Genomic DNA, 14,352 nt, shown 5'->3' on the forward strand with positions numbered 1-14,352 from the left:
CAATGGGGCATAGAAATTTATCTTGCCCTACGAGAGCAGAAGGGAAAGGGGGATGGGAGGGGAGTGGGGTGACAGATGGGAGGGCTGACTGGGGAACGGGGCAACCAGAATATACACCATCTTGGAGTGGGGGGAGGGTAAAAATGATGATTCAAACTTTCGTGAAAATCAATGCTGAAAACTAAATATATTAAATAAATTTTTAAAAAAATGGGAAGATGAATCTCATTCCGGTCCATCTATGACCTCAGATCACTTGCATTAAAACTGGAAGTTTAAAGTCAATTCCCATGAAACCTAAGCTATTCCATATAGATCTGTTTTCAGGCTCAGGCCATATAGGACTCAGGAAGAAGACTGTGCTCGGGTCCCACAATCCCAGCCCACAACCTCACCATGAAAGGCCAAAAAGACATCACTTAATAGCTAACATTTATACAGAACTTGACAAAACATTTTAAATACAATCTCATTTCAGCTTCCCAACAATCCTATGACGTATATACCAGCGGTGGTATTATCTCCATTTTACAAATGAGGAAAGCGAAGCCCAGAGAGGCTGTATATTACCCATAGACATGTGCCTACTACGTATTGGGCAGGGTCTCAACCTGGGTCTTCCTGACTGAGTCTCTCCTCTATGCCCTGATGCATCCAGTTCTCTTTAGCACCACAGATTGAGCCAAGAATGGAGCCAGAGACTGGGGTCCAGTTAGCCCTTGGGGTCCGTAACTGAGCCAGACTCTGAGACTCCTGTTTGGCTTGACTGTTTCAAATTCAGAAAAGCTTAGAAACGATCTGGCCTCTGGCAGGAAGAAAAAGTACTATTTCTTACAACAACAACACCCGGGGTCATCTCAGTGTTAGCTCACAAAGCCAGCTACATATTCCGGGATTGCTCAACCTGTCCATCAATCATCAAGCAGCACGGGGTTGAGCAGATGCTCAATAAGTAGGTGCTGACAATGATGATGACAGTTTACAGAAGGTTCCTCCCCTTAAAGAGCTTAAAAATGAAATAATTTTATCCATAAAACAATGTCAGTGAAATAAGTGATAGAGAGTTTACTGAGCTTCGGAGCTGAATAACTCTTAGAGGCATCTCTCTTAAAACCTCAGTGTCTCTAAAGACTAGATTTCCCCCCCTTAGGTCAAACCTCCACTGTGTTACCTGATTCCTCATTGTGGGGGTTATCCTATACGTTTTGATGGCTTGACACAGAACAGAAGTTCTGGCTGAGCCTACCAAAGCTGGAGGGGCTTCAAGTATAGGCTGGATGGTAGATCACGCGTCTATCCTCTGAGGACCAGCTAAGTTGAGTGTCCTACGGAGAGACTTGTTTCCAGATTGATCACAGGGATCCCAGCATCTCTTGAATACCATTCATTGAGTTGTACAGGGGTTATAATCTGTGTCAGAGGAAGAAATATCCACAGAGACCCATGATTCCTTATAGCTCCTTAAAGCACTGCAGTTGGGACAAGTAAAAATGATGGCTATGGGAAATCTTCCTGCTGTACATTGAATCTTGTCTGTATAGGCATCATAAAGCAATCAAGTAGGTTCTTTAATACCTAATGCAGTGGAAGGAAAGGAAAGATTTCGGAAATGGGAAATGATGGCTACGAGCTGGATAAGAGCCACTGTAGAAGAGCTTTGAGGAATATACAGGTTAATCATCAATTAAGCCATAGAAGAAACAGAAATACTGGCTATATTTCAGTTGATTAGTTACCATCCCATAATTGTGATTCCCTTGAGATCTCTAGGAATATTTTTATTCAAAGAGTAACTAATTACTATGCTCAAATCTTGTTTTTGTAGTTTAGTTGTGCAACTTTTAGGTGAACCAAGGCACTGCCCATCATCTGTGGAGGCCTCCAACAAGATTCCTCAATAGCTACTCAGCTGGTCTGCACTCTAGCTTACAGCAGTAGATAGCTTGCTCATCAATTATTATCACTCCTACTAACCCTTAAATTATCAAAAGGATCCCAGATGTTGAGATCACAGCAAAAGGGCCTCTTCTGAACAGGAGCACGTGGCTACTGTCAGACAGCTAAAGATTATGATCGCACGGACATGATGAATTAAGATGTCACCCTCCCTAACCCTCCATTCTAGGGATACCGGATGCTCTAATAGTTACTTATGGACCTACCTAACCAATATGTAATAGAATACAGTGCTTCCATTCAACATTTCTCCTAAGTGGTGGATGCCCTGAGCTTAGGTCTCCATGTATACTACAAGAAATAAATATATGTTTGTGCAGGAAATACAACTTTGCTGTAATTCAATTCAATTAAACAAAACTGTAAGTTTACTCAAGGCTAAGTGTTAGAGACAAAGACAAGAATGAAATATAGTCCCTGCTCTCAAGGAGCTCTATGGAGGAGAGAGGAGGAAGAAGGGAGAGGGCAAAGGAGGGGGAGGGGGGAGACAAAATTCATGCATGATTATGTGTAGTACAAAGAAAATTGAAAGCGAGAGGATGCTGACAACTTGGAAGAGAGGGAACTCATGGAAGACTTTAAAGTGGAAGTGGAGTGGCATTGGAGCTAAACCTTGAAGAGGACAAGGATTCTAAGAAGTGAAGAGCTCATTGAGGGGATAGTTTGTGCAAATACAAAGAGGAGGCAAGAGATGGAGGATTTAAATTAAAGAACTGCTAGTAACAGCTGATGAAACAAGTCTGTGAAGGGAAATAGTATAAAATAGGGCTAGAAAGGTAGGATGGAGCCAGACTGTGCAGGGTTGTAAATGCCAGGCTGTCATTTACATTTTATTCCATAGGCACTGGGGAGCCATTGGTCCTGGTGTATACTGATTCAGGGGGCAAGATATTCAAAGGAGAGATCCGTGAATACATTCTGGTTTGTATTTAACCAAGAGGACGGACCAAAATTACAGCTGAAAATAATAGTAGGAGTTCTGTTTCTTTAGGTTTGTACAGATGTGACAGATTGCCTTTTTTCTTAGATAATACACTCCTGGTTGTTGCTGTTTACCTTAGCCCTGTAGAGCTCATGGGGGATACATGACTAAATGATAGAGACTGTTTTATATCAGACTGCCTCCTTTAAGACTCTTCTGTTCCAAACTGTCAGTTTGTACTCTATTTCCATCTACAGCGTATAAATAGGAGTGGATGCTCACACACCTCAATTACTTCCTTTTGAAATTTCATTGCAGGGCAAGGCTGCCTATTTTCCTACTGACCTTCGACTCATCCTCCCTCTCCCTCCTCCTCCCAAACCACAGGGTTGGACTTTTATCCTTGATCTATATTCAGCCAGGCATCCATAAAAGAGATTTTGCATTTCTGGCACACTCTTCTCAGGGGAGAAAAGAGTGACCTGGTCTCCTGATGATCCTAAACACTAATGACTGGAGCTGGAAAGGTAGGGGAACCTTGGAAGTCTTCACAGGAGAGACGGCACCTGAGCAAAGCCTTAAGGGCTCAAGGATTTTAAGAGATCGATGAGGAAGAAGTATACTCAGCGGGGAGTATCAAATCTGAGGTGGCCAGTACCACCTTAAAAAAAGGGTTCATTTCTCAACCATAATGCTTAGAGACTACAGCTGTTTACTAGCTCAGTTCCATCCCACAAGCACTTATTACAGTATCCTACAACATCGCAAGCACTGTGTTAGGCACTGGAGGCACCCAGATAAAACAATCAAAAAACTTAACCAGTCCCTGACCTTCAGGTATATTCATATACTTCTAACAGCTCCACTAAAGCTGGGGCAGTTCAGCTCAATAGATGGTGAAGGAGGCACTCAAATGCTTCTTCTTATTCCAGGCCTGAGCTTATTCTACCACACCATGTTTCATGGTGAAATATGAATATGATTTTAGAGACAGAAGGGGGAAAGACTGGAAAAACCAGGCAAAAGAAACAAAAGCGTGGCATTGGGAATAAACACAGTGTATCTGAAAGCTGGCTGAAGTAGGACATAAGGGTGAAAAGGCAGGGTGGGGTTATATTATGGAGGGCCTTGAATGTCAAGGTGAAGTTTGGACTTTATGTTCAAAGCAATGAGGGGGAAAAAATGTAGGATCTCAAATGGGAAAAGCAACTGGATGAAAGCAGTATTTTGACTGGCTGGTCTGCCAAAGGTACAGAAAATGGGTTAGAACTAGAAAGCCCTAATTTGCTTTACAAAGCTGTAACCACAAATTCCCTTTTCAAGGAGTCCAGTATGTTTTCCTTTTAGGTTACCTTATCCCATCTTTGGAACAGCTAGGTGGCACAGTGGATAGAGCCCCAGGCCTGGAGTCAGGAAGACCTGAGGTTCAGATATTGCCTCAGACACTTACTAGCTGTGTGACCCTGGGCAAGTCACTTCTCCCTGTTTGCCTCAGTTCTCTCATCTTTAAACTGAGCTGGAGAAAGAAAAGGCAAACCAAACCCCAAATGGGGTCATGAAGAGTCAGACTCAACTGAAAATGAATGAACAACAAAATCCCATCTTCAAGCATTTTTCAAAAGAAAAAACAAATACCACCAGTAACTTTACCAAGTTCCCCCTCCTCCTTCTCCAGGATCTCCATTCTTTCCTGGTTTTTCAGCAACTGGTTGATTAACAGCTCCTGAATCTTCCAATACACCAAAACACACAAACAAACAAAAAACAAACCTCTGACTATACAAACAAAAATAAGGATGAACAGGGTATGCGTGGGGGTCTAAGAGGTTATTGGAGGCGAAAAGAAGATTGAGACAGAACAATCAATGTGCTAGGGAAAGCGACAAGGAAAGATGGATTTTGTATAGTCGTCCGACTTCCTTCCCAGAAACTAATATAATAACAATAAAAAGCTGATATTTACATAGTGCTTTAAAGTATACAAAGCATTCTACACAGATTCTCATTTGATCCTTACAACAACCTTGTGAGGAATCCTCCCAGTATCCCTTTGGTAGTAAAATAATAGAGATGCTCCAGCATAACAAGAAAGTTCATAGAGATATCTGTTTCAGGTACAATGATTTTATTAGAGAAATCTTACAATTTTAAAACCACTTGTCTGTCTCCGAACCAAGAAGGGGGAGAGATTATGCAATACTTCCCTCTAACAGGTAAGCCACAAAACTATAAATGTAACCTGATAAGATCTGGACTTTTATTTCTGACACTTTGCTAATCCTAAAAATGAGAAGCTGATGTTATCCCAGAATCCTCCGGCGAAAAGGTAGTGGTTCTTTATGTAGAATGTGGACTGGAGAGACCAAGTTAACATAAGAGGGAGTACACTGCTCGACAGTTAAAATACATATTCAACTCCATTGATGCTTTTAGAAAATAGCCGTGGTAGCTGAATAGTAAAATTATAATTTGAATAAGAAGGATGGGGATCCTACTACCTATCTTACTAGGCTGCTGTGAGTATCAAATGAGATCCCATATGCAGAACACTTTACAGCCAAACACTATGAAATCAGAAACCTGATCGCATTCTGTCTCTTCCACTAAGTCATCTCTGAACAGTCCAGTACTGATTTAGAAAGGGGAGGTGATTCATATTAAATAAGTATTATTTATTTAATTAAAATATTAAATATTGAGCACCCACCTATGAAAAGGGCTATAGGGATCCGAAGAAATATGGACAGAGGCGCTGCTCTCACAGAGCTTACAGTCTAATTGAGGAAACAAGACATACAGCAGTACCTGTCTCATATATCCTGTAAAACAGCCCGGGTCTGGTAAAAATAAAACCACCCAACTATGTGACCTCAGGCACTCCTCTTCCCAAACAACTGCTACCAATGGCTATTTCCCTCTATGATGCCTCCCTTCAGTCTTAATGTTTTAAACTCATGATATTATCCAACGTAACCACCTTGCAGCTTAGTCCCCCTGACCCCTCACCTTGCTTTGGCTCCAATCTAGTACAGTCTACAGAGCCAAAGGCAAAGCAAAGAGCAAGTCCTGGATGCTGATACACTCTCTTCCCTTCCACTGACCATCACCACTTCTGGGAGATAGGATCCTCAGCACTGCCTTCCATCCCTGCCCCAATACTTCCCTCCCCCCCAATCTAAATGTACTCTTTACCCCAAAATCCCCATCCCATTAATGAAAACTAGAGGTTGCTTGAATCTGGTTTTCACCTCAAACACAAATGAGCCTTACTTGAGTCTGTCCAACTTGGGAGTGTTAAAAGAACCTTGCCAGGATGGCCAACCTGCCTCTGCTCTAGCACAGGGAGCTCACTTTCTCAGAGGGCAGTCTTTTCTCACCATTGCACAGCTCTCAATTGGGGGTAGGGGGATAGGAAGATTGGGATATGGACCATGGAATTTCCCTTATTTCAAGTTAAAATCTGCCTGTGGCTATGTTGTTTTTTAAATTACAGAAGTCTGACAGAAAACAGGATATATCTAGAAATGACTGTGATATAAAACAAAAAGTATCATATCAAAGAAAAAAGCAAAGGTCTCATGTGTTATAGAAGCTCTTTAAGAACTGGAAGATAAGAAGGTGCCCATCAGTTGGGAAATGGCTAAAGAAATGAGTGTATTAATGGAATGGAATACTATTGGGCTATAACAAACAGCAAAAGGGATGGTTTCAGAGAAACCTAGGAAGACACATGAATTGATACAGAATGAAGGTAACAGAAATAGGAGAAAAATTCATATAATAACAACAACATTGTAAAAAAACAAACAATTTTGAAAGATTTAGAACTCTGATAAACACAGTGACTAACCATGATTCCAGAAGACCCATGGTGACACATTACCCACCTCCTGACACTCAAGATACAGAACGAGGCATATCTCTTGGACATGGTCAAAGTAGGAATTAGTTTTGTGTGACTATGCATATGTGTTGCAAGGCTTTGGTTTTTCTCTTCTTCTAAATACAGGTGGGGGATGGAGATGTAGGGAAAGAAAGAGAATGTGTTAGTTGGAAAAAATGTAAAGCCCAAAAGGTGTTAATAAAACTTCACTTAAAAAAAAAAGTCTGTAACTTCAATCTACTGGTTTTATTCCTGCCCTAAAGAAGGACACTGAAAATAATGTTAATTCCTCTTTTATATTACAGTCCTTCAAATACACGAAAATGGCTATCAGTTGTTCCTGTCACCCCTACTCTCATATCCCTACCTCCAAATCTCCATTTCTTTCTCCAGAAGAGATCTCCAGTTTCTTCTAGGTGGAGTTGTAGATACAGCAGAGGCCTATCATAAGGAAGACCTGAGTTCAAATCCAGCCTCAGACACTTACTAGCTGTGTGACTTTGAACAAGTCATCTAACCTGCTTTGCTTCATTTGTAAAATGAGGATAATAGTACCTTACTTCCCAAGGTTGTTGTGAAGATCAAATGAGCTAATATTTGTAAAGTGTTTAGCACAGTGTCTGGCACGTAGTAGGTGCTATGTAAATGTTAGCTACTATTAAATTATGCTTTTTAGCGTATCAACATCCTTGTTAAAGCGTAACATTCGGAAGGGAACACAATATTCTGGATACACTCTGGGTGCTAGATTTCTATTAGCTCTTCCATCTTACATATATTACTGTGTGCCTTTTTGTGTATTATCCCACTTAAGCCTCCAAAGACTGGGATAGCTTTCAGTTGGCTCATTCATTTTCCAAAACCTCAGGTTTTCATATTTTTCATTTTTCAACATTTTTCATACAAAAATCTTCACAGCAGCTCTTTTTGTGGTGGCAAAGAACTGGAAACTGAGGGGATGCCCATCAATTAGGGAATGGCTGAACAAGTTGTGGTAATGGAATACTGTTGTGCTATAAGAAATGGTGAGAAGGTGGATTTCAGAAAAACCTGGAAAGACTTATACGAACTGATGCTGAGTGAAGTGAGCAGAACCAGGAGAACAATCTACACAGCAATAGTAACATGGTTCGATGAACAACTATCATAGACTTAGCTTTTCTCAGTAATGCAAAGATCCAAGACAATTCGAAAAGACTCATGATGGAAAATGCTACCACAAGATCTAGAGAAAGAACTTGTAGTCTGAATGCAAATTGAAGCATACTATTTTCACTTTTTTTTGTTTTTTCTTTCTCGTTGCTTTTCCCTTTTGTTCCGATTCTTCTTTTATAACATGACTAATGTGGAAATATGTTTAACATGTAGCTGTCTTGGGGAGGGAAGAGGGAAGAAAGGGATGGAGAAAAACTCAAAATTTTGGAACTCAAAATTTTATAAAAACAAATGTTGAAAACTATCTTTACACGCAACTGGGAAAAAAATAAAATACTGTTAAGGAAAAAAAAATAAGACCTTGGGTTTCCTTCTCACCAACCACTGTCAAGTTTTCTATCACTCTATAATTAAAGCAAATAACAAACCTGAACAAATGTCTATTTTTACCCATGTTAAATTTTATCTTGCTGGTTTCAGACCTTTGTTCTAATCTTATTGTGATCACATTGAATCTTGATTCTGTCATTTAACGTATTAGTTTTCCCTTCCAACTTCCTGTCATCTCTAAAAGCTAATTGTAGAATCATAGATTTAGAGCCAGAAGGAACCTTAGATCATCTGTGTCAACTCAAATAGAAACTGATCCCTGCAGCCAGCATATTGACTCTGAAAGCCACAAATTAACATTATTTATAGTGTAATAAAATAGACTATATTGGTGGCATTTCCCTGGTCTATCAGTTCAAAAACCCTAACATAAAAGGAAATAGGTTATTTGGGCATGACCTGCTCTTAGTAGATCCCTCTTTCTTTCCCAAATGCTCACCTTTTTAAAATGAGGACACTGGTCTATCTCTGGGTCTTCTGTACCTAGCCCACCTATGCCCAATACAGTCATTATACAGAATTGAACCTTTATAGCACTTGCTGTCTGTATCAGACATTTTGACACTCGATCTTTCACTAAACTGTGAAACTCTTTATTTCCCCCAAAAGATTATAAACTTTTTATAGGATAAGGACAATATCCTAATGATCTACTGTGGCATGTAATTCAGAGCTGGGCACAAAGTAAGCCCTTATTAATTCCTGAATATGGTTCAGCATATTGTTTATTTATATTCAGCAGGTTGTTTATTCATACAAGGTCAGAGAGAGACATATAGAAGGCAAATGTGAAGCTGGGAAGAGTAAGAGGAATTACAGACAACTTACCTGCCAGGGCCTATTAAGGAGTAGAAAGGTTGGGGCCATATATTATGATAACCAACCTCAGATCTAAGGATCACCTGAGCTCATGTGCCTGCATTTGGGACCATAGAATCTTTGACCTTAACTACTACTGACCATTAGATAGAGGGCCCACTAGTCAACAACTAGATAGTAACCACTAGAGACAGCAGCCAGGCCTGGAGTCAAGAAGATCTAAATTCAAATCCAGCTTTGTGTACACTCACTATGTGGCCCTGGGCAAGTCACTTAACCCTGTTTGTCTCAGTTTCCTCATATGTAAACCACTCCAATTTCTTTGCCAAGAAAACTGTAAATGGAGTCACAAAGTGTTGGACACAACTGAAATGACTGAAAAACAACAACAAAACCACCTCCTCCTCCTCCTGGCTACTTTCTCCTGTCTGGCTTTTCATGAGAATACATTCTCCCAGTTCTCTTGCTATCTCTCAGACTGTTCCACCTTAGTCTCTTGTGTTGGATCAAATGTATGTCAGGAGTGTCCTCCAAGAACGTATACTGGGCCCAATTTTCTTCTTTATAAAATCCCTCTCTTGGCTAATTCATAGAGTCTCATAGGTCCAGTTGTCATCTTTATGCTGATGATCTATTTATCTGGACCCAGTCTCTCTCCTGAGCTTTAGTCCTGTTAGATATCTTTTAATTGAATGTCCCAAAGGCATCCCAAACTCAACATGTCCACAGCAAAACTCAATCCACTACTCCTCAAGTTAACATCCCAGCAGGGCACCATCATTCTTCCAGTTGCCCAATTTCTTAACTTGATTTTTCCTTCTCCCTCATACCCCATACCTAGTCATCTGCCAAGTTTTGTCCCATCCCCTTCCTCTTTTCTCCATTTACTGGCCCACAACCCTAGCTCAGGCTCTCGTTACTTCTCACTTGGAATTATTGCAATGGACTCTTAACTGGACACCATCTCCTAAGCTCTTTTCTCTTTATTCTATATTCCACACATCTGCCAAAATTTCCCGAAGCACAACTCTGTGTTACCACTCTCTTGCTCAAGAGCCTTAGATGGCCCCTGTTTACCTCTAAGATAAAAAACAAATTCTTCCACTTGTTATCCATTCATGATCTAGCTCCAGCCTATTTTTCCAAGTTTAGCACATATAATTCACTCTCAAGAATTCTATCTCTTGGTTGAACTGGTCTACTCAAAGTTCTCCAAACTCACTGTTCTTTTGTACAAACTATCCCTGAGTGTCTATAATTCAGTATTCCTCCTCTCTTCTTTCTCCAACACTCCCCTCATTTGTTACCTCCTATGGGGGAGTCTTTCCTGATCCCCATAGGTATTAGTGCTCTCTCTCTCTCCTCAAGTTATCAAGCATATATGTTTATATATTGTAACTCTTCCATTCCATTTCCCAACAAGTAGAATTTAGGCTCCTAAAGGAAGGTTTTTTTTTTTTTTGGTTTTGTCTTTGCATTCCCAGTGTCTAGCAGTGGTTTTCATGATGCAAACACCATGATGTCAAGGGTATCTGGTAAAGACCCCTAGAATGTCAGGGCTGGAAGGGGTCCTTCCATTTTACAGATGAGAAAACTGAGGCCCAGAAAAATGAAGTATCTAGCTTGTCAAAGATAACACACCTTTGAAGCACCAAAGGTGGAATTTTAATCAGTCTTTTATCACCAAGGCCAGATCCTTTTCCCCTATACCAAGGTTCTTCCTTAAGCAGGCAAGACCACATTCCATTGAGTATGCCTCTTAGATAAGAATCCAAGGCTTTTTAAAAAAAAAAAAAGAAAATCACAAGAAATATTTTTGAGCTCAGGTTGTTCTTGCTAAAAGAAAAAAAAAACCACAAGCTCTCGTTTGAACTGGCAAGTTAGTTCTTGTTCACAGAGAGCATGGAGGACACCCAAAATCTTGCCACAGAGCTGGATCTAACTTTGAGGAAAGACCCACTGAGAAATGGTAACTTCACAGGTTTAATAGACGGAGAGAGAACAGTTCACTAATGTTAGCTTGTCTAGTCCTCGAAGAGCATCACCAATATTATTAGTAAAGAGATACCAATCTGAAGTCACATATTTGGCTATTGCTAACCACACAAATACACAAAGATTCTATGGAGGGCAGGCACGTAGCCCTCAAGAGGAAGTAGAAGGTGCTAGAAAGAGTATTGGACTTGGAGTCCAAAGATCCAGGTCTGAATCCTACCTTATTAGCTACGTGACTGTATAGGGAAACAGACTTAGACCTGAAAGTGATCTTAGAAGTAATGTAGCCCAACTCTCTCATTTCAGAGATGAGAGAACTAAGGTCCATGGAGTTTAAGCAATTTATGTAAAGTCACACAGGTAGCAAGGGGCAGAGCTGGGAGAAATTCAGGCTTTTAATACTGATTTTATGCCCAATTATATAATTAGATGTCCAATTACAGGTAAGAATCCTGAGTGCTTACATAATTTCTATATAACATGTCCAATATTTCCACTTACACAGGATTCTGCAACAACCCTCCATAGAAGACCTGAAGTAGCAGCCAGAGTTGTCTAGGAAGTACCTAGGCCATTCTTGGTGGCAAACTTGAGTCACCAACTTCCACCAGGCTCTAGGCCAAATTGCAAAGTTGACACTACTCTTTTCCCTCTCAAATCCCTTTTTGTAGCAGCCCCCTTTCCAATTTCCTGCTACCCTTTGTCCCTCCTCGCTTATCCCTGACTGTCTTCAGGTTACCTCAGTTGACTTACCAATACCTTCCCTCCAGCTGAACGAAAATTAATATTAATATGTGAACAACTGATAAGATGAGCGGGTGGGGAAAGTGATCTCCAAGTAAATTTCTAATTGATGGGTGAGTGGGGGAAGGGCTGGAAGAAGGCAGGAATGGCTCCTTCTTTTTCCCTCTCGTACCCCACTTTACAAAGTGGAACTGGTATTTTTCTAGTCTCTGGAAGAGAGGACCCTGGGTATGAAAGTAGACAGCTTTGTCTTTGATCTATCTGGCAGCAGAGTCCCTATTTTTTGAGAAACTAGTATAAGTAAAGTCACAAGTAATTTTCACTTGTTTAAAAGCAAGGTCATCAACACTTGATGAGAGCTCCCTGTTCCCCAATTCTCTAGATCCAGGAACCTCAGTCATCACTAGACATCCTCAAGTTTATCTTTTTATCCCCATCACCTGCCACACAACAACCCTTACATGCTCAATGACTGATCGGGGTTAACGGAATGCTGTCTTCTTAAGAATAACATCTTATTTAACAGGCCTTAGTTGGAGCCATTGGAATTGGGTCTTACTGAAATAAGTAAATGGTCAAGACCCAATTCTTCCCATAGGCTCTTCTGCTCCATGACCTGCCTCTTCCTCACCCCATCACCACAGGGAACAAATGGGCCTTTTATGATGATGGGCCCTTTAAGAGGAGAGGGGGCCCATCGGTCAGGGCTCCGGAGGTAAGAGGTGTGTTAATCTTATTCACTTCTGGGAAGTGGCAGTGTTATTTAGGGGTTGCAGAAGGGTCACACTCTCCTTCTCTCTTGGGAAGAGTGTCCTCCCATAATCTGGTCCTGGAGAAAAAAATTAATAGAAATTAACTAAACTCAGGAGTGGAAAATCTTGGTGGTCCTGCAAGGGGGTCCGCAGCCCAGGGTGGGAGCAAAGGGCTGACAGCCAGAATGTTACCAGGTGTAGACAGTGCTATACAGTTTTCAAAGTGCTTTCCTCACAACTCTGTGAGGATGGTAATGCAAATATCATCCTCCTCTTACAAATGAGGTAACTGAGGCTCAGAGATGTTGTGACTTGCTAAAGAAAAGTGTCTGAGGCCGAATTCGAACCCGGGTCTCTCATGACTGCAAGTCCACATTTCCCACTCTATCATGCCTCTCGCGAGCCATTTATGAACACAAACAAGGTGTAGGAAGCTTCAGCAGCAAAGCCCCAAAGGCCAGGATTCCTGAAAGGACCCCGGAGGCCTTGGTCCTTAGCTGCTTCTGTAGCCCTGGGCCTCAGTTTCCCCTTCGTGTAAAGGGGGTTACTACTTCCCCCGGGCCGGCCTGGGCTAAGGGAGGCTTCAGGAGTTGCTTCGGGTGGCCTGGGAGCTCTACTCTACCCCAGGGGCCGGAGCCTGGCCCCGCCAGCCCGCAGGCTCACCTCCTTAGCCGAGCGGATCTGCTTGCGCACCGCGTCCTTGCAGCCGTACGGCGAGTCCTGGAAGCAGGGCTGGAAATGCGCCTCCACCCGGGTGGGGCCGCGGTACGCGCCGCGGTAGAAAGCGGGCCAGCCCAGCTCCAGCACCGGCGGCTCGATGTCCGACTGCTCGGGGAAGTAGGTGAGCGAGGAGCAGTCCTGGGACGAGGCGAAGGACTCTTCGGCCGCGCTATCCTCCCCCCGGGCTCGGGGTCGCTCGGCAGCCTGGAGGATGCTCTGGATCTCCGCCTCCGAGAGGAAGCAGGTCACGTTCTCCCGCCGCAGGAAAGCGATGAAGGCGTCTCGGCCTCCGCTCACCAGCTCCTCCACGGCCAGCCGCTGCGCCTCGCTGTACAGCTCGGGCAGGTTGGGAGGGCCCCGCGGGGAGAGGCACGATGCAGCCAGGTCATCCAGGAGCTGCGAGGGCGAAGCCATGGCGGGCCAGCCAGCAGGGAGCGGGAGGAACTGCCGGCGGCCAGCCTGGGCTACAGCTGCGGCGCCCGGCCCACATTTTATAATGGAGATTTAAATTCAAACTCGGCCCAACCATTGGTCGAAGAACCGCCCCGCCCAGAGCACCGGCGGCCAAGCCCCGCCCACAAGGAGCCCGCGGTTGGTTAGCTGATTTTAAACTGAGCTCCGGCTCAGTCAGCGCGTGTAGAGAGGAGACACCGGGCGGAGCCAGGCAGACAGAGACCCCGCCTGCAAACGGCTCCGAACCCCGCACCCAGAACCTGGTGGGTCCGTGAAGCTTAGGGCTCGTGCCGTAACCGTGGCATGGCCTGCTTTTGTCCTGTGCACCCTACGCTGCCAGGTTTGAAGGGGAGCCAGCGGAGGGGAGTGAACTTCTGCGCCTGGGGTCCAGAGGACCAGGCTCCAGTTTGAGCTGGTAGCTGATCCTCTGCTGCAAGCCCCCAGAAACTGGCCTCTACCGAGCACTGAGTTACAGCTCCCGAGAGATTCCTCCCGGAGCTCGGGGCACCGCGGGCCTTGCCCCGGAGAGCGGCTCTGGGGCGCCCCCTGCTGGTTCCGAGGAG

At 43.2% G+C, this 14,352-nt stretch overlaps 1 protein-coding gene across 1 annotated transcript in view; it reads right to left on the reverse strand.

Annotated features, from left to right (window-relative positions):
• Nucleotides 1-13,759, reverse strand: part of FAM83D (family with sequence similarity 83 member D) — a 30,751-nt gene extending 16,992 nt beyond the window's left edge. Inside the window, exon 1 of the mRNA XM_036750565.1 lies at nucleotides 13,280-13,759. Within this exon, the coding sequence (XP_036606460.1) occupies nucleotides 13,280-13,750 (471 nt within the window). The 5' untranslated portion in view covers nucleotides 13,751-13,759. The remainder of the gene's footprint in view (nucleotides 1-13,279) is intronic.
• Between the last annotated feature and the right edge of the window lie 593 nt (nucleotides 13,760-14,352).

Source organism: Trichosurus vulpecula, chromosome 3 (genome assembly GCF_011100635.1).
Source record: "Trichosurus vulpecula isolate mTriVul1 chromosome 3, mTriVul1.pri, whole genome shotgun sequence".
Classification (NCBI taxonomy): Eukaryota; Metazoa; Chordata; class Mammalia; order Diprotodontia; family Phalangeridae; genus Trichosurus; species Trichosurus vulpecula.